At 41.0% G+C, this 20,336-nt stretch overlaps 1 protein-coding gene across 1 annotated transcript in view; it reads right to left on the bottom strand.

Moving 5' to 3' along the window:
- Positions 1-20,336, bottom strand: part of ADTRP (androgen dependent TFPI regulating protein) — a 30,579-nt gene that overhangs the window by 1,517 nt on the left and 8,726 nt on the right. Inside the window, exons 3-5 of the mRNA XM_010708350.3 lie at positions 19,788-19,889; positions 9,274-9,389; positions 4,542-4,693 (exon numbers count right to left, since the gene is read on the bottom strand). Of these exons, the coding sequence (XP_010706652.1) occupies positions 4,542-4,693; positions 9,274-9,389; positions 19,788-19,889 (370 nt within the window). The remainder of the gene's footprint in view (positions 1-4,541; positions 4,694-9,273; positions 9,390-19,787; positions 19,890-20,336) is intronic.

Raw genomic sequence — 20,336 nt, 5'->3', positions numbered from 1 at the left:
CTGTAATTGCTGGGTTGTATTTAACTCCAGCCTGCACAGCATGTGGTGATTGACCTGATAAGTAACAAAGTCCTGACATTTCTTCCTTCCTAAACGATCCTGTGAGCATTTAGTGCTGACCAGTACAAAGACTGCAGGGAATAACAGATCAGCCTATGGGGCCAGAGACAGCATATTAGCAAACACCTGTTTGTATCTGCCCTCCAGTGATGAAATTGTAAGCCCCGGGTTGCCTGAGCTTCCGCCTGTGTGTCCCTCTCTCCCCTGCAGATCATCAGATAAACCTGTCAGCACCACCAGGGCATGTGACAGATGGTGCGGGTTCCCTTTAAACAGCTGAACTCCTGTACCAAGGGGTAATCTGCAGCTCGGGGGAGTGGCAAGTGTGACGGATATAAATATGCCATCCCGAGTCTGTGGCATAACTAGGATGAATGAATGAGGCAAAAGTGGGTATTCATACATGGCTTGCAAACTCTGGCCTCTAAACCCTCTTAAATGTGAGTCCCATTCGTCACTGGCAATACTGCGAAACTGCAGACAAAAACATTATTCGTTCACTGAAATAAATGGCTATACCTTGGACTGTTACTCTCCAGTCCTAAAAGCTCAATAGAACAAATGCTCTTGATAGAACAAATGAAGATATATTTTAGAAAAGAGGCTCTGTTTAAAAATCCCTGCTGGACTGTACAGAAACAAGAGGACTGTCGTAACGAAGGGTGGGTTCCGTCTCTATGCTGACAATCACCTGCAGAGCATCAGCATTTTAGGGTTCATAATAAAGCTGCTGTTTGTGAGCCTGTGCCAGCACAACGGTAGGATGACTTCTCAACCCACACAGCTTTGCTTTGTACCCCTTCATTTGCCACTTTGCCACTTTGCCACTACATCTCAACTCAGTAGCTGCTCAGGAGGTGTCAAGACTTCAATTGTATGGAGGTATTACTTTGTATTGTGCAGGTTCCCCTGCCCCACGCAGGCTGTGTATCCCAATAGCTGCGCACTGGGTATTAAGGGAGCTTGGCTTCACAAGCATATAAGAACAAAAATAAAAGCCAGGGAAAACAACCCAGCTCCTAAAACAAGTTATATGGTTCTGTAAAATAAATTTTGCACAGAGGTGCTTCAAAAAGAAGAGGGAAAATATGTTAACGAGAAGATTGCCCTCTAATTTTAGCTTAGCCTTGGGTGAATGTATTTCAGCTAAGGCTTTCCAAAGCATTCAGGAGCTCCTACAGGTTCTGTAAGAGCACATTCATCTACGCCTGAGGCTGTTGCTAGTTGCTCACCTATTGCTCCTGCTCACCTGCACTTCACAACATGAAAATGAAACAGCTGCTGAACGTTTTATCAGACCTGCTAGACAAAAGGCAAATGAATCCTCTGCATCTTCAAACACTGGTGCCAGAGACCTCATCTGAAATGTTGCTTTGTCTGCAATGGAGAACTTTGATCCAGAGGATCTGTTTGTCTCAGCTGGAGCAAAACCTGAGGGAAGCTTGCTTGGCTTTTGCTGTTCAGGGTTCTAGTTTTTGCAGATCAAAGTTGCCTGCATGATGTTTCCTACCCGTCAGGAACAAGAGAAGCTATCACACGGTTCATCTTTGGCACCCTGACCCTGCAGCCAAATCCTTGGGCCGAGATAAATGTATGGCAATGAAAGAATCAGCCCATTGTTTCCAATTATCCTCTTTGGAGTTTCTGTATTACTCAACATTGTCTAGTACTCCAGAAACTCTGGGATTTAAAACAAAACAAAAAAAAAGTCATTACTTGGTACTATTTTCTGTGCCTCTCGGCCTGTGCAGCTGGGTTGCCTTAGTTACCATGAATCCAACTGTGCGACTGGAGGGAAAAGCAAGTGAGAAATAATACATTTTTAAAGCCTCTAATACTATATGAGGCAGTTTGTCTATAAATAATAAAACAAATTTAGGATCTGGCATCTTTGGACTATTCTGAAAAGGAAAAAAAACAAGGTTATATTATTAAACAGCCTGCATTTTTAGCTCGCAGAAATGATGCTGCATCTCTCTGGTGGAGCACAGGACATAGCTTTGAAATAACATGCCCTAAGCTGAAAGTCACTATTGTTGGACTTTGGAATAATTTGGAGCTAAATATACCTTTATGGGTGGAAAAAACAGTAAACATTTACGTAGCTGATGCCCTTTGTTTTGGCAGAAGTGGTGGTGGCCTGAAGCTACAGAGGAACGTGGCAGAGTCCTTCCGGAGCACAGTGCTGTGGGACAAGCTTCATTTGCTGCCTACAGTTTTCCCCAGGATGCCAGTGCTCCAGGAAACCAGGTGTGATGCTCTCACTGAGCTATTTGCTAATCACTTCTTGCTTCTTCAAATAAGCACAGCTTATCTCCATTGCTCTAGGCAGAGTCTCAGGCAGCAGCAGCCCAGGCAGGTTTTGTCCATTCCCACTGCAAATTGCTTTGCTTTGTTGGTTTGGGTTTTGTTTTGGTTTGGTTTCATGCGTGTGTGTTTCTTTCCACCGGCTTATTTTAACTGTATCATCTCTTACTGTGATGAGAAGGTGAGATGGGAAAGGGTAGGATGGAAAAAAAAAGTACGTGGAGGCATTTTTACTGCAAGAAGAAAGGTATGTTGGAATTGCATCTTCATTCTATTTGCAGCTGTTTTTACTCTGGCAGTGCTGAGCAGATTTGTTTCAGTCAGGAATATATTAAGACTCTGGCACACTGTAATTTGGAATACCTTCCCCCTGGCTGTGTTTCAACACTATTGGGATCTTGTTATCAATACCAGCTTAAGGAAGTCCTACCTTTCTCTTGGGTGGAAATGGATTGGCAAAATGATCTGAGTTAAAAACAACCCCTGCTCACAAGAAACAGGCATGTGTGGTGGAGTAGGAAAGAGTTGGAGGTGGTGGGCAGGAGCTCATTGAGATGTTATTGCTCCCAAAGCCCTCGTATATCATGCTGCAGATGCCACAGAGGGACCAGCTATTGGGGTGCAGCTTGCAGCTTTTTGTATCAGTGTGCTGTAAATCTAGGGAATGCCATCAGTCCTGGAGGTAAGCAGCTGAGGATGCATTTAAAGAAATAAGGACAAAGTGAAAAATATAAATGGAGAGATAGATCCAGCACATGGAGAGGCCTTCATGGATTGTGAGAGCACATCAGACATCAACAGAGAATTATCATGTATGCTGCACACATACATATTATCTGCAGTTACATTAGCACGCACTGTAGACCTGAAATTGTTACTACCTACTCCTTGGTGAAAAAAATCTGATTCTTATTTAATAGAAGACCTTATATCTAACACGAGACCTAAGCTGTCTTGTGGTGATTGTGTCATGGTCTTTGATTAAACAGAGAGGTCAGAAATTACTCGTAGTAATGGTTGCTATTTATACGATGCCTCTTTAACCAGAGCTAGTGCAGAGTGCATGCAGATCTGTTTTCAGTTACTCAGAATCCTCATCATGCATCGTATTTATGCAAGAATAAAATTCATCCAAAATTTCCAAACTCGGTATGTAGAGCAAGTGCCTTGTTTGCAAAGGTATGAACCACTGAACTTGGTTATTCAGCACATTTGAAATTCAATCTGCTGCTCTGAGGTAGCTGGGTACGGCTGGTGAGAGACTAGCTACAGACACTCCACTTTGGCTTGACAGGCATGTGAGACTTCACAAAATGGATCAGGCATCAAATGCTCCCTGAGAACAGAGGGAGGTTGTCTTATTTACTTTCAGAGGTGTTTCTGCAGGGCTTTTTCTTTCATCAGAAATCTAGTTTAAGAAATTGCAAATGTTCACACATTTGTCCTAAATAAAATACACACGTTTTCTTGACAGAAACGCTTTCATCCTCAAAAACTTAATCTTGAATGAAAAAGGAAAGAGGCAACCAGAAGGGAAAATAATTAATAATAATCAAGTCTCACCTAAGACTCTCAAGCTTTGTCAGTTCTCTTTCCTCGTCCAGTGTTGTCCTTCTAAGAGACATCGTTTTTCCTAACTGCTCATTTATCCAAGTAAGGTTGACTTTCATTTTCTTTAAAGCATTACTGATCATGCCACTACTGAAGCCAAAGAGAGATGTTTCAACAGCCCATTAAAATTTCCCAAAGTGCTGCTGCATTCACGGAGCTTTCCCTTGGATAGACTAATGCCTTTCTATAAATTGTTAGTAAACCATTCCTGAGTCTGATAAACACCACACGACATAAGTAAGAGAGTTTTAGGCAGAGCTATTTTGCTTCTCTGAACCACTGTTTGAGAAGGAATTCAAAATACAGTGATTATGCTGGTGAAGGCTCTTCTCAAGCCACACTGGAGAAAACTGGCCGAGACATTTGTTTTTGTTTGGTAGAGTTGGCAACCTTCCGGTTTGTCCTGCTTGTTACTAAATACTTAGGACGTGGCAATCTCTATCCAGATGTCACCCCCTGCCCCAATGTATGTGTCTTCCTCTCCCCACCTGCTTTGGTGATCATAGGAATTTCTTTTTTTTTTTTCATACGGATAGAAATAAAAAAAAAAAAATTGGACTGACCCCATATCATACGGTTTAGGAACTCTCCAAAATTGTAGAAACAGACGACGATGGCAAGGCTGCTGATGAAAAAGGCTCCTAGCCCAGCTGGGCTGAATGAAGCAAAGAGAGGGTATACCCACTCTCCTGTTACAAAATAAATCCACAAGACCCTAGGTGAGAGGAGAAACAACATTTGGTTAGGGCTATTCAGCGAGAAGAATCACTTGTTGATTTCTGGCTTCTAAAGGGCCACGTTATCAAAACAGTATTGATACAGAGAAGATTAGCTCAGCAGTTGATGCATCTCCTCAATATTTGGGCTATTTTCTGTGTAGCACACTTGAATCACTGCTAAATTAGATGGATTTTGGTGCAGCTTGAAATACACACGGTGTTCTGCTGTCACCTTGGTGGCATTGGTTATTAAAACAGTAAAACAACAGTAAAATAGTAAAATGCTCAGAAATACAGGTGTGCACTTCAGTATAGAAGTGAGGCTTGTTCAAATAAGCCCCTACATAGGTGTTTGCTCTTTAGTTACTCTGACTTTTCGGTCCCTATCCAGAATCCAGGGGTCTATGGTGACAAAGGTGCTGTTTCTCATTCTTTCTATCCTGCTGATGTTGAATGCTTTAGAAAGCAAGAAGAGAGGTTTCAGGAGATGACAGGGCATGGACTATTCTCTTAAGTCCAAAATTAGGAGAGGAGGAACAAGTGGGTAGGAAAGAGATGTACTCACTTTGCTCTTTTGTTCCAGGACCAATTGCTAGGCACTGGTTTGGAAGAGGGAAAGAATGAAAAAGAAGAGAATGACCGTCTGATGTAGGCCCCCTCTTTCTGCCTTTTCTTCTCTTAAGATGAGACGTGACTGCTGCCAGTTCACTAATACTATTTATTCCATTACTTACAGCTCATAAGAGTGGATGGAAGCAAGTGCATACATTTATGAACATAAAAATGGTGTCTAGATATATATTTGAATGGAATATGTAGAGAATATAAAATATATGGCAGGTCTCCAGTGATTTCTATGAGGCTGTGCCCTTATAGCGTAGGGCTGAACTTACCTAAAATGGTCATTTGGGACAAAAGAATCTTGAAAAGATTTAATGATTGACTGGAAAATAGACCCATTGAGTACTTCCCACTACCAGTGCTGACATGGGAACACCATGGCACTCTCTGAAGGTGCCCTGCCTTGCTGGGGGCATCATGCCTCAGGGAGAGAAATGGAAACAGGTTGTTCCACCAGCATGTCACAGAACTAAGATACGAGAGAGCACTGAGGAATAAAACATGGCTGAAAGGATGGCTTCCTGTTTCTCCAAGTAGAAAAGGAAGAGGTAGATTGGAGAGATGAAGAGGGTTAGTGATGGAGCTGTCTTTGCATGAAGATGTGAAGTCTGCAGATTCATTTGCCCAGAGAGGTGGTGAATGTCCCATTCCTGGAGGCATTCAAGGTCAGACCAGACAGGGCTCTGAGCAACCTGATGCCCCTGTTCAATGGAGGACAGTTGGACTAGATGACCTTTAAGGATCCTTTCCAACTCAAATGATTCTATGATTCTATGGTTTTCCAGATTCAAGAGAGGTTCTCTCATCAGACAACCTGGGCTGCAACACAGCCATAAACAGAAAAAGGCCTGTGCAAAGGCCAGGGAAAGATGAGTAGGAATGTCAAAGACCTGGTGCTAACCGAAGCCTGTACAATACAGATATCCATATGCATTCTTCACTGTTCTGAGTCTGCTGTTTTCTTAATACATCTCAAACAGTAAAACAGAGTGAAAAAATGCCTTTATATATTGAGGAACTAGATTTATCTTGATCTAATTTAGCTGCCTGGAATGCCTGATAGGAAGCACTTCAACTGGAAATTCTGAACTTAAAAAATTACTCGACTGTTCAGAAGCACTAAAGCGCTTTCAGTTTTCTGACCTGTGGAAGCCGTGTTTAGCTAGGTTTTTATCTTGGGACATACATTCAGGGTCATGAGTTTATTCATTTTGACTACAGAATGGTTGACAGATTTTTATTTTATTTTATTTTATTTTATTTTATTTTATTTTATTTTATTTTGCTAGGGATTTCATAAAATGCAACCCAACAACTTGCAAATGCATGTTGCCTCTTTCTTGTGGGCAACGAGCTGTTCAACATACATGAAGCATTCAGAAGTTGATTATTCTGAACATTTAGTTACACCAAAATTCAATGTTTAGCAAGCTTCTGCAGTGATAATTTAGATCTATAGAATGCCCAGAATTATGGAGGAGATAGACAGAAAACAACCTGGGTATAACCAAAGCTGCCAAACTGCTGTGAGACTGAGGACAACATTTAGATAGTGGAGGAAAGTGATGTGCAGCAGTCTGAGAAGGCAGTTTGATGCAAAGGAGAGGTTTACCCTCTCCTTTTGTTTATCTGCCCATTAAAGTTAATGGGAGCTCTGCATTCACTGGAGGAAAAATAAAAATGTTTCCCTAGGAAATTGTTGAATGGGAAGATCCAGAAAGGAGGAGAACATATTGGCCACATTTGAGTTTTCTGAGGTGGTGGTTAATGCAAAATTAAAAGGTTTTTAACTGAAAATGAGCGTACAGTAAAAGAAAAACATTTTGATTCCTAGCAGAGATGAAATATGGGCATATTTTAAGAAAGCCATCAGTTTCTAGTTATTTTTTTTTTTTTTTTTTTTAGGTCTTTATAGATGGTGTGCAATCTATAATGATTTATATTCCCTTACATTGGTAGTTTGATCTTTTCTCCAAAAACACATGCACAGCTGTGAAGAGTAAGATTTATTTTATCCTGATCTTTATTGCTAAATTGATATTGCCACTGAAATGGGAAAGAGCTTGCTATTGTTACCTCCTTTCCAAGATTTAAAAGTGACAGTTCTGAAATTTATATATTCTTCACAGCTTTCAGTGTGATGGCTCCAAGAATAAGGCAGGAGATGCAAGATCCATCCATGCGAGAATTAACATACCGAGCAGTTCTCTTTGCCCTGATGACCTGTAGCTGGAAGCTGCCTTTTCTTTTTAATCCTATGGGTATTCAAAGCTATCAGAGGCAAGTATCTGGTGCAAAAAATCACCAACTGCTTGATTTCTCACTGCCTTGGAGGGACCTGGAAGCTCTCAGCCCATCGATACTAGAGGACGGACAGTGTGATGACAACAGTGACAACTCAAAAAGAGGCTTTAAGGGAGCACTCTGTGTTGTTTGTGAAACATAAGGCACCCAAATGGGGCTATTTAATCAGCAGGTTGCAGCACCAACAGTAAAATATGTGCACATGTTAAGTATGCAGACTGAAAACCTCTTCTGTTAGTTGGAAGCTTTTGTCTCAGGCTTCAGGAACAAGGAAGGCAGACGGGAGGTTCCTCACTGTCTCAGAAGGAGAGAAAGCAACAGCACTGTACTCCCAAGAAGCCCAGATCCAGGTACCAGGGCCCTGGGCCACAGCGGACAAGCACAACAAGGAGCCCAGTGCCGTGCAAGGCCAATTCAGAGAAGATACAAGAAAGACTGAAACATGCAGTCTGATCAATTTCTGACTGAACAGGATATGTGAAAGCTTGCCCCCACCATTATCATTCCCTGACTGGAAACTGGGGGCAGGAGACGTTGTCCTATAGGCATGGCACACAGCAGTTTGCTTCTGCATCAACTTGTGGCCTTCAAGGCTGAGACAGAGCACTTGCTGGGGAGCCAAGGGAGGTGGTAGTCCTGTGTGCTTCAGGCTTCCTCATGGGCATCAGGCAGGACTGACTGGAAAGGACTTGGCAGGGAAACACGTCTCTCACAGCTGTAATAGTATTAGGCTGTGGGCCGGATTAGGATAAATGGCTCCAAACTGGGTTGCATAACATAGAGCTAAAGTCTGCTGCTTCCAAAGCCGCTCCTACGGGTCTCACATCACGGGAGTGTTTCATCTGGGCCGCTTATTTTCTGTTCCTGTATTTCAAACAGTGGGCTGAGGTTACTCTCATCTAACAGGTGGGTGGAAGTGGGAAGGCTGGATCCCTGCGTGGTTCCAGATGCTTCTCAGAAAACTTTGGGTGAGCGCACCCTGAAACTATGCAGATCCACTCCAGAGCTGAGTCTCAGAGTGATCTGAAATGCTAGCAGCTGCCCATAACCTGGATGCTATGAGCTGGAATGGATGCAAAGACAGCTCCAGGGGTGTGCAGCACAAAGAGGAAGTGGGTGGAGGGCTGTGGACAGGGTGTTAGATGGCCTTTATTTTCTCAGGATCCCTCTCAGACAGGGTGGTGGTAAAATTGGGCACATTGCTGGCAATGTAGGCGGTGTCCACCAGTGGAGACGGAGGTGGTAGTGGGACAGATGCCTCCCCAGTACCCATCACTTTGCACCTGCCTCTGAGTATCACTTTCTAACTTTCTAAATCCAGTCCCGTGCCCCTGTGAGATATAAAACTAAGATCTGCTCCCCTGGCTCCTGAACTTTGAGAGTTGATGTTTCTGATAATATATGGTCTTCTTTAAAGAGGCTATGAAAGAGCAGGGGATACAGGTGCGGCCTCAGCAGCTGTATTTAGTTAGAAGAAACCCGCTCTGCCTGTGTCTGGAAATGATCTTCATGAGCCTCACTTGGTGTTTAAATGGCTTATCCACAGACCAGATTGTTGTCTGAGAGGGAACTTAGCGTATGTGTAGAGTGTGGTCTTGATGTACCAAAGCAGATCACTTGAAGTATGTGTTCTAAAGTATGTGGTTCTTACCAACTGACATAAAGAAAAGAGGCACAGCCTAACAGGAACAGTCCCTTCTTCTTGGCTGGGTAGCGATGCGGTGTGGCAAGAATTTCCAGAAAAGCAAGTGGTAATACAGCCGTGTGCTGCAGAGAAAAAAAGAGTGTGTCAAAATGGTTGCAGCGCTGCTCACAAAGCTCAAGAGCTGGCATGTGGGCAAAGGGTATGCTTAGACAGGAGAAAACTATTGCAAAGTCATTGGTAGCTGATGGGAGAAGGTGAGCAGGATAGCAGAGAAAGATGCATAGATTTAAAAAATAGAGGGAGAAAGAAAAAAAAGAAAAACACTGAATTAGTAATTTTTTGTTTCCCCTGTGAAGTCACAACCTGCTGGATGCATAGCATGATGTTTCCTCTTGTCCAAAGGAAGTGGTTCTATTACTTTCAATGTTTATGTTTGTCAGAAACTGTGCTGAGTGTAAGATATGGTAGTATGATATCAAAATTTATTGCTGTATGTAGTATGAGATACCACAAATACGCATGAAATTCTTTAGATGCACATCAGTCTCTAAATGCACACATGTACAGCATGGATGAAAATGCTCTTTATCTATTTCTTTAAGAGGCAGACATCCATTTTTGTCTGTTGCTGCCAAGTAACAGCTGACTGTACGTACTCCCTCAAGACCCCCAGTGCACCCCCAGGAGTTGCTATTCATACCTGACTGTCACACTACCAAAACAACCCATCTGTCTCAGTTATCATTTCTCAGAGAAAACAGAGAGAAAATATTTACTTGATGTTCCAGTTTCTTTCACTTACTGGCACCAATATTTTCTTCTGTTCTGCTTCACAAAGATATTCTTCAGCTCTATGACCCTGACAGTTGATGGGAGAGGTCTAGTTGCATCAGTACAAATGATTCCCTCACTCATTTAACCAGAAAAATGCCTCCAGTGCATACACTCTCTTTCATATATGGTCCCTGTGACTGTCTGTCACTCCAAAATCTTTGCATTAGGGTGCATACCACTGTCGTAACGGTAGTTATGTTTTGGGTTTTTTTTTCTACGAGCGGGCAACTGTTTGTCTTCAAACAAAAATGAGATGCCCATGGAAGACAGCTATGATGGAAAACTTCTTTGTCCTCACAATTAGGCTTTAGCCATTCACAGTGGATTTGTCCATTTTGCAAAGCGGATATAAGTTCTGGTTTTCATCTGACGTGCAACAGCCTACAAAATTCCTTTGGGTAACAAGAAATGTCCTTGCTAGTCCTTTAATTAATTTAAACACTTTTAACAGCTATAAGGTGGTTGCTCCTGCTTGTATTTTTGCTGTACTGAGAAGAATTTAGTACTAGTGACCTGGTGAAATAATCCTTCGTTAAAGCAAACAGTTTTCAGGTAAGGGTTATTTTATATACTTTTTTCCTCAGTTTGGGGCTTTTTGCTCTCAGAGTGAACACAAAATAAGCACAATTCACCAGTATGATGCTCCTTTAATAGAAAAAGTATATGATGCTCTGGGACAGTATTAACAGGAATGTTGTGTATAAGAGCTGGGAAGTTACTGTTCTACTCTATTTGACACAGATGAGATTTTGGCTTGCATTCTACCTCTCATCAAGGACACCCCATTTTGACAGGGGCAAATAATTTGGAACACACCCAGAGAAAGAACAGCACAAATGACAAGAGAACACGTGAATGGGAAAGCAGCCCAAAGACAAGTAGAAACACATTATTGAATCTTGAGAGAAAAGGAAAATGAGATTGACTTTTAAAGACTTAAGATGCTGATACAGCAATGATGATTGCGTTCTCCATATCCATCACAAGTAGGACCAAGAGTGATTGACTCAGTTTCCCTCAAGAGAGATTTGGCTTTATATTGGGAAACACCTCGTAAGGACAAGCAGAGAAGCAAGGACCTAGGGCAGCTGAGCAACCACTTTATAGAAGAAGCTAAGACAAAAGATTGGGTATGTTTCTGCCAAGCCTCAGTCTTCCTCTTACTTAACCATCTGAACCAGCTCACCAAGGGTTATCATGCAGACTCCAAAGCTGATGCAAGAGCAGAGGATGAAAGCATGGAGAAACAGGGGGTCTCCTTTTCTGGTAAGAACACAGTCACAACTAAGACCACTGGCTCTGGGCAGCCTGGTGTAGTGGTTGGCGACTCTGCCCATGGCAGGGGAGTTGAAACCAGATGATCATTATGGTCTTTTTCAATTCAGGTCACTCTATGATTCTATGATTCTATGATTCTATGATGATGACCACCAGCATCTCTACTTGCTTAACAATCCCCTATCTCAATTCATGCATCTTTGTGCTGTCTTACAGTACGGGGATCCCACAGGTAAAGAGAAAGAGGAGAGAAAGGCACCTCATTTGCAATTTCTCAATTTCTCTCTTCCATCAGATGATTGCTCAAGGCATCCCACTGCAGCACTTTGACCTCATCAGACAGCAGAGCAGTGCTCTCTGATACATTCACAGGGAGCAACAAAGGCAAGCCTACTGAGCTAACACGCGTGTTGGCACTGGGGAAGTTTAGGAAACCAGCAGTGGTTGTGAGAGACTGTTGGAAGCTCTCCTTTTTATTATATGTTGATTTAGAAAATGCTGATCTGCTAAACTAGTTATTTTTTGGTGGGTTCTCCTCTGTTGGAGGAGATAGAGAAAATACTCAGGGGCCTGTAGATCAAAAAAAGTTTGAAAGTCTCTAGCAAAGCTGAAAATATGGAAACTTTTGGAAATAAACAAGAGTTTAGAGATAGGGACAAGTTCAGATTTCTGCTCTGCCTGATTTATAAGGTCTTGAAGACAAGTTTCTTTCTCACTGGAAGAGTACTGCCACCACCAAGAGCAGGAAAACTGTTTGGGAGTAGGGCTGCCTCCCTCTTGTTTTGTGAAGTTTCTCTCAGCTCATGAATCTACCCTGATTTGGGAGAGGAAAAAGGAGAAAGAGAAAAAAGTAGAAGAAATGTAAAATGAAAAGAAAGTAATCTGTTGTAGTGTAGGAAGGCTTTTTTTCCTCCCAAGTTTAATAATGACATTGGTATAGAATTTATTAATGCACGTGCTGTGTTTTCTATACAAATCATTGTAGATTTCTAAACATATTTTGCCATACATTAACCCAGTTTTACATAGCAATGTATTTTCAGCTTTTCCTCGCTAGAAAGACACTGTGTATGTTAACTAGTTGCTCTGTGAAGGGCCATTTATAATTACCATGCAGATAACTTCTCAAGACAGATAGTTCTCAGTTAGTTCATGCACATTCAGCATGATAGTGTTTAACCTTTTGGTTTTGGATATGAAGTTTCTCTTTTCTTTACATGTACAACCTAGTAACCAATTGCTGGCTTGGAGAATGTGTGGTGAAATCTTTCCTTGTGTCTCTGCTATCCTAGAGTCTGCTGGTGACTTCATGTGTTTCTGCCAAGGCCAGTTTGTCCATGAGTGGTAAAATGACGGTAGAATTTCTGCTGAATAACAGAGCATGCTTACAAGAGCAGATGAGTTCCTCACGACACATATTTATGCAGCAGATACCAGAAGAAAGCATAGCTTGCCACAGAATGCAGAGCCTGCCCTTTGCCTATGACACTCCGTTAGCTTTCCAGATGACTTCCCTCTCATAGCTGATAGACGCTGACTTTGGCAGCATCATTAGCGATAGACTGTGTATCATAGCTAATCATATCTGCTGAAAGGCTTTAAAGTCTTTTCACATCCTCCTCAAAAAAGATGTATTTTTCCCTCTCATTATTTTTACCACTGGTTTCTAGTCCACAGTTCATTAAGCAAACTTTCAACCCTGTTTAGGTATGCTTTGTCTAAAGAGCACAGCGTTTGTACGGGACCAAATTCAAAGACAAAGTTTTGCTTCTTTCTTTAAAGAAAACATAATAATTAAGCTCAGATTGACACAGATCAAAACATTGGCAAAAATTGCTGGAAACATTGACTCAGGTTTTTTTTTATTTCAATTAACAGTTTCTCAGTTTCCCGTATAAACAGTGAAAGTGTCAAAAATAATTATCCTGGAGAATAAACTATTTTACTGCAAGGTATGGAAAACTGGGTGTAACAACAGTGGTGTGTACTGGTCTGCCTGTTGGTGAACTGAACTGAATCACAGAGACGTTTTTTCTCTTGGTAGGAAACCTGTTAGTACTTATTTTTCTGTTCTTTTAAGTATTAATTTACTTGTCTAACAACCTCTGTTTGTCACTTGTAAGCTCTTAGCGTACAAGTTGAGTAAGGATAGAAGCATTCAGAGTGGCAATTCTTTTATTTGTAGAGTGGGAAGAAGAAGGATATGGGACTTTCAAAATTGTCATTTTATTAACAAAAGCATTTGTTTTTCTGAATTATTTTTCCAGTCATTTGACTGAAAAGTCCTCCGTGGCTCTTTTTGTCACTTAGGGTATTCAGCTTGGATTTGATTTCTTTGCTCTGACAAACTCAGGTGAATCTGACCTAATTATAAAATTGCACATTCTTCTTTTTGCTCATGAACTTTGGCATTTGACTACAGGGGAAAAGGTTTCTTAAATGTATGTTGAACTTTGTCTGAAATATTGGCATGCTATCTTGTCTCCTACAGAGAATGATGAAATTATAACATTTTCCTGTTTCTCTCTTCTTTTGTTTCCTGCCCTATGTTGTCAGTTGTTTCCTAGGATACATTTCAGGTTCATGAGTTTAAACTGAGATAAACAGTCCTCACTGGATGTTATTTCCACTGTTGGGTAAGACCACATGGAATTTTCACTTCCAGTACATGTTATTTTTGAGTAATTGTGTTTGTTTATTCAACATTATATACTTGCTGTGCCCTTGAGAATATAAGTGAAAGCAAGTTTCCTAGGGCTAAGAAGACGGGGTTGGTTAGAGCTGTTGTTCAGCTGTAGGTTCCAGCTTTGCTAAGCTTTAAGTCCATGAATATTCTCCCCAGAGCTGCTGAGATCACTCACACGCCTAACGCGTGCATTTCAGTTTGACTCAGCTTGACCCTGTTTGACTCCACAGTCAAGGAAATGATGCCACGGCTGACCATAGCTGTTTGTTTCTCATTTGTCTGCATTTACATACCCTCTGTGTCTGCTTTTCATTAATATGTGAGACTTTAGCAGGGGATTTTCACAAACATTTACCACTGGCCAAACTAAATTTAATTGGGCTCAGTTGGACACCATTGAGTGCTTTTGAAAAATTGCCCATCTTTTTTTAAGACAAATTCCCAAGAGTGCTTGTGAGCTGAAAACCATTCATGGTAGATACCCGTGTTTGTGTCTTCTCATAATAAAACTAAATGGCTTCCTGTCACCATAGACACTGTTTAGCTTTATATACTCCTCATAACTTTCTGGATCCCGGCATTCTTCTCCTTTCTTGGCTTCATCTTGAGATAAATTCCCTCTTTGGATTTATTTTGCTAAGATACTCTCTTTATTCAAATGCCTCCGTTAAAATCTTATTTTATAGTTTGTCTGCATCCATTTTTAATTCTTCTCTGAACCTCCTCTTTTTTTTTCTTTTTTCTTTTTTTTTTTTTGGAGTGGAAAAAGGTTTAAGCAGCATTGTTCATTGAGATATTCATTAAGATATTTAGCAACATAACTGATTTTCTCTCAGAGTTGTCAGCTGTCTCTTACAATCTTAGCCATGCGAGCATGCTCAAGAACTCACTATTCAAACATAGATAGAGTAGGAAGTACAAGGAGCCCTATTACAAGCACACGTGGTACCAAATTAATTGGGAAGCTACTGCTCAATTCAAGTCCAGTAGCACTCTGCACTGAATTTCAGCTACTGTCTGTGTCTCCCTTTCCCGAGCCTATTCATGTTCATCTTAAAGGCATTATTTTTTTCCATGTTTTTATTTTTTTTGTACACATAGGTAGTTTGGGAGCATGTTTGGGAAAATGGATGAAACATCAGACCAACTGTATGATCAAAGGTAAAGCAGTATCAGAGATTTCCTGTGGGCATTTTTGCAAACAGGGTTCCTGGCTGAATATCTGAATTGTTAGTAGAAAATGTTTTGTTTCAGTGTCAAAGACAGAATTTTAATTGCATTTCTGCCTGGCATTAGATGCATAGTCTAGGAGCTGATGTTGCACTGCAGATGGAAGCGGACGTGGGACTCAGGTGACATCCTTCATTGCAGAATACTTTCATCCAGATGTTCCTTCTCGGGGTGGGATATGGGGGCTGCACCTGTGCACACCAGAGTAGCAGCAGCCAGGGAGGATTCCCTGCCATAACATGTGTCTGTGAAACACATACTTTCTCCCTGAGGAAATGAGCTTATGTCAACAAAAATGGGAACTTCAAAAAAATATATGTAGTGCTGGGAAAAGCAAAGCATCTTTGCTTTGTGGGGTGATTAATTTAATGTGTCATAGCCCTCATGCACACATTCTTCTTCTTTGCCAAAAGCTGAATGTAATTGGAAACCTATGAATGTCCATAGGTGCCAGACAGCTTAAAATTGAGATTCTATGAAATGCAAACAAATTGAAATGTTTGTCTCTTGTATAAGTAACAAGAATTATTAAGCATTAAATACCAATTGCAAGAAGAATTGTTTGAGATGGCCAAAAATGAAACTGTTCTTGTGTACACATTTGGAGCAGGAGTCTAATTGGAGTGGCTTGGACAAGCAGGCTCTGCTCTACACAGTGGTTCTGCATGCCCCAGGCTGGTCAATGTCACAGCAGCTTCCTCAAATATTGAAAGATATATTCATACCCTCATACATGAGTAAGAGTGAATTGCATGCATACACCTCATTTTCTTTTCCAGATGGAGGTAAACCATACTCTTGCAACACAACATTTCTGTTGGTGTAGCTGTGTCCTCATAGGGAAGGCAGTGATTTAGCTAGGTACAAGCAGCTTGTAGACACCAAGAAGCTCCAAGATGAGAAGAAGACTGTCAAGTCTTGATCCAGTTCTTACTGTCGGGGCACCCAAGTCTGTGACTCCGCGGTATTTCCTTTTTACTTTCAGTTTCACCTTGGCATTTTAGCTTCACCAGAGCAGAGTTCGAAGGTAGATGATGTGGCTTATGTTGTCTACTTTGCTGAGAGTCTGCCAGGTAAGTGGTTTCTTTTTTCTTTGCCTCTGTTTATCATTGCTCCTTTTTAAGTCCTAGCTATTATTCTTACAAGATCTTCAGAACAGTAACTACTCATAACTACACGTCATTAAAATGCCTGGGGTACTAAAATGCTGAATTTTTTTTTTCAAGAAGGAGGAGTAGTATGGCTACATAATAATGTAGGAAAAAGATAGCTAAGCTAAAATTAGCCACAACCTAAAAATAAAGGAAAATGTATTTTTTGAAAGAAAAATTGTGTTTTACAGGAATTGTGACTTGTAGACTAAAATAAAATAAAATAAAATAAAATACAAACCTCCTTTCTGGAAACACAACTATAGTATTTCCATTTTTGGAAATGCATCTGCTCAACATTGACGTATTTTTGAGTGATCTCTTCTGACCCACCATTGCCCTTTTTTGTTCAGCATCCAATTCCATCAGCCCCATCAAAATGTGGTATTCCCCTAAACTACCATTAAGTTGAATAATACATGCATATGATTTAATCCAAGCTGTCTCCAGCAGTTAGTGGTCTTCTGGAGAGTATCCAGATACTGCATGAAAAGAGATAACTGGGAAAGAAATAAACAATTTTGCTTGACAAATGGACCAGTGTATCTTTTGTCCCAGCCATCTTACTCTAGTAAAAAGTCTTGTTCAAATACAATTATTTTCTTGGAGACATAAATCGTAGTTTTTTCTTCTTCTGTGATTCTCAAAGCTTGGTACAAAAGCAGCATTGTTATCCCAGCCAAACAGGAGATGGAACTGAGGCAAAGCCTTTGGGTTAAACTCAGTAGTAAGCTATAAGAGAACCCCAGGTAGCTGGAAGCTATTAGTAAGATTCTTTTCTGCATTAGCCGTCTTTTCTGCAGAATAGGAAATGTTTCGGCTGAAACTGCTAAAACTTGCCTAAAATGGAAGCTCTGGATGATTCTGGCTACGTGGTGGGAAGGCACTGACACCTTCCCACTCTGAGAGCAGGGAGTGAGAAAAATAAGTGGCTAGTTCATTTTTGCAGGGAAAGTGCTGGAGCATCACTGTGGACTGAAGAAGCTTTATATTCCTGAAGTGATTTTGTATGCTTGTTTTTTAGGCTCACTCTTTAGTTACATAACAACATATGCTTTCCCTATTTACCATGTTAAAATAGGCTGAGATAAACTCCCACTGCAAATGATACAGCACTGACATATACTGCTGATACACTGATGTCTTTTTCCACCTCAGTCAGATAGATGCTGCCTCAATCTGCTGTGAAATGTCTGTAATTTCTGAGCCATAAAGCACAGCAATGTGAGAGAAAAAGTGTTTGCTTGGCAATCAGTACCTGAGAGATTGCCCCTTAAAATGTTGGTAGCTCCCCAGATCCTCCCAGTGAATATTTTTGATTGGAAGAAAGAAATACCTCAGCTAAGACTGAAGACCTGAATGCTGTTGGGCTGGAAAATAAAGCTTTTTGTAATGCTAAAAGAGAGCTTTTTTTCTGGAGGGCATTGAAGATTTATTTCCAAATCTTTATCGTGGCATTATTAGAATTTTTGCCTCTGGCAAAAAGAACTTTGCTACACACCTCACCTGTTTCCACAGTGAGGAAGAAGTGGTAGTTCTATCAAATACTTTCTTTTGGAGGCTTTATCAGATTTTTTCCAAGAAGGACAGTGCAGTGCAGTGCACACTGCGCTCTGGTGAGTGATGTGCAGATGATTTCTAAGAGGCCCCACGATGAAAAAGTGTCCCAAAACACACAGATTGTCAATAGCAAGGATCAGTCTGCACTCGTGGCAGATGTCTTACACTCAATAACTAAGGAAAGGAAAATTTACCACCCAGAAACTGTCAAGCACAAGATGTCTGCAGTGTATTAAGAGCTTTAGAAATAAAATACCAGGTTGTGATAGAGGTTTGCTTTATGTGAAGTTTCTCTCGTCAAAATAATTTTGAGGAAGAATTGTTTTCCTTTTTTAACACTCGTTTTTGACATTTCTGAAATGGAAAAGCTTTTTGTTATTGTCAAAATGACTCTGTTATGAAATGTAGATGTAGGTAGGGTAAGGAAGATGTTATAACGAACACGTTTTAGGAGTTCCTGCAAATAGTTCTACCTCATGAAATAAAACTGTAAGTTCTTGCAGCTCCTAACCTTCCGTGTCATAAACAAATGTGGAAATGGAAAGGGCAAATTCTCAGCTGTGTGCCGGGATTAAAACAAGAAGCAGAGCCCGTCTCCCCTCACCACCATCCTGTACCCTCCCCTTCCCCAGGACATCTCCTACTGTGAAGATTTTAAAATTCAGCAAGCCATCAGTACCCAATTCTGAACCTAAAGCCAGTATGATATTGAAGACTAAAGGAATGTTTTCTGGATTTAAGAAGGAACAGTGCCCTTTTCCATCTATTCAGAGGTTTGCACTGGTGCTTAAGAGCCCCAGTGGAGATAGATTGGTGGGCAGAGAGCAGGTGATAAGGTTAAAAGTGCACGATGGCTGCTGTTTATCAGCATATCAGCAGTGCAAACGTGCCTATCTGTGTTTGGGTTCCAGACACATACATTCAAAAACACGTATCTCAACCAAAGGGCTTTTCAAAACTCTTTACAAATTTACCTTAAAAGCACAGCTGAGCTGCTGCAGTGGGTTGGAAAGGGGTGCACTGAAGAAATGAAGTCTGGAGAGAAGTGAAGCTGAGACTTCTGTGTGCTTATTTCATACTTTCTGGCTCCTCCAGTTCAGTCTAGCTCTGAACCTCTCCCTTCTCTCCCCCTTCCCATGAGCCCCATGAGGCCTCCCTGACCTTACAATCCACCCACGGTTTCCATGTTACTGTCATCCTCCTTACACTTGACTGATGAGAAATATGTGATTATTTAACACATCATAAAAACAGCCAGAGCAAATGAAGGAGAAATCTGGAAAGTATTTTTAGAAATCTGTAAACAATCATTTCGATTCAGCAATTCAAAGCTGTGCACACGTTAGCTTATTAGCTGTTGAGCTGTCAGATGTTCTTTGGTTCTTTCACCTTTTTAAAATAAAATTAAGAAACACTTTGTTATACTCCCAGCCATTTTGTATGTCATAGACTTCTGTTTGCAGAAACAATTTCTTTTTTGAGCTACAATAAACAGAGAAGGTTTTTCTTCCCTGTGACTGCATATCATTACATTGGCTTCAGAGGTTTGACAAGCAATGATTCACTGACATTCCTGGTGTGCTAAAAGGCTTCTCAAGGCAACTTCAGGCACATGCATCTGTTTGTTGTGTACAGCTCAACATCAGCGTCAGATAAGCAGGAAGGAGGAGGTGAGAAAGAAGAAGCTGTAAAACTTTTCTGGAAAGATGCCCAACGCAATGGTGGGACGCACATTGCCAAGGCTCTCTGCTGTGCAAGAGGCAGGAGTGTTTGTTACTCACCATGGTGTGATTTAGCCACGTTGGAATGACTCCATCAAGGCTTTGGGGATAAACCAGCTCTCGGTTGTAGGTGTACAGGATCCAAAAGGATACAGAAACAAACTGGAAACAGAACGCAAGAGGGAAGACATTTCAAAAGGAAAGAAATGGAATTGATGGCATTTAGACAGTGCTTTCGTTTTCGAGAAGGTAAAATATCTCCCATATGAAAAATGGTGATATTGCCAGATAATCTTATATATCTCGCATGTTACAACATAGAGAATTTACATTGAGGTGCAGTGTTCTGTGCTGATAATGTGAGAAAACTCCTTTTATAAACTGACAGCACTGGCATTTCTGTGGAATGTGTGATCAACTTTAAATGTTTTTTTTCCTTTGCAGATGGGATTTTTTGATGGTCCAGAAGTTCTCTTTGAGGGATTGGCTGTCAAGCCACACTGCTTGGTAATGAAGTAAAAACAGAGCTTGCTAGAGCAGTTCACCTAAAACTTACTCTACCTTCACAATTCGTAAGCTTAATTTCTAATTTTCAGGTGCAAGCAACAT

This window comes from Meleagris gallopavo, chromosome 3, assembly GCF_000146605.3.
Source record: "Meleagris gallopavo isolate NT-WF06-2002-E0010 breed Aviagen turkey brand Nicholas breeding stock chromosome 3, Turkey_5.1, whole genome shotgun sequence".
Classification (NCBI taxonomy): Eukaryota; Metazoa; Chordata; class Aves; order Galliformes; family Phasianidae; genus Meleagris; species Meleagris gallopavo.
The sequence above is the reverse complement of the archived record's forward strand: the minus strand, read 5'-3'. Positions and strand labels throughout refer to the sequence as shown.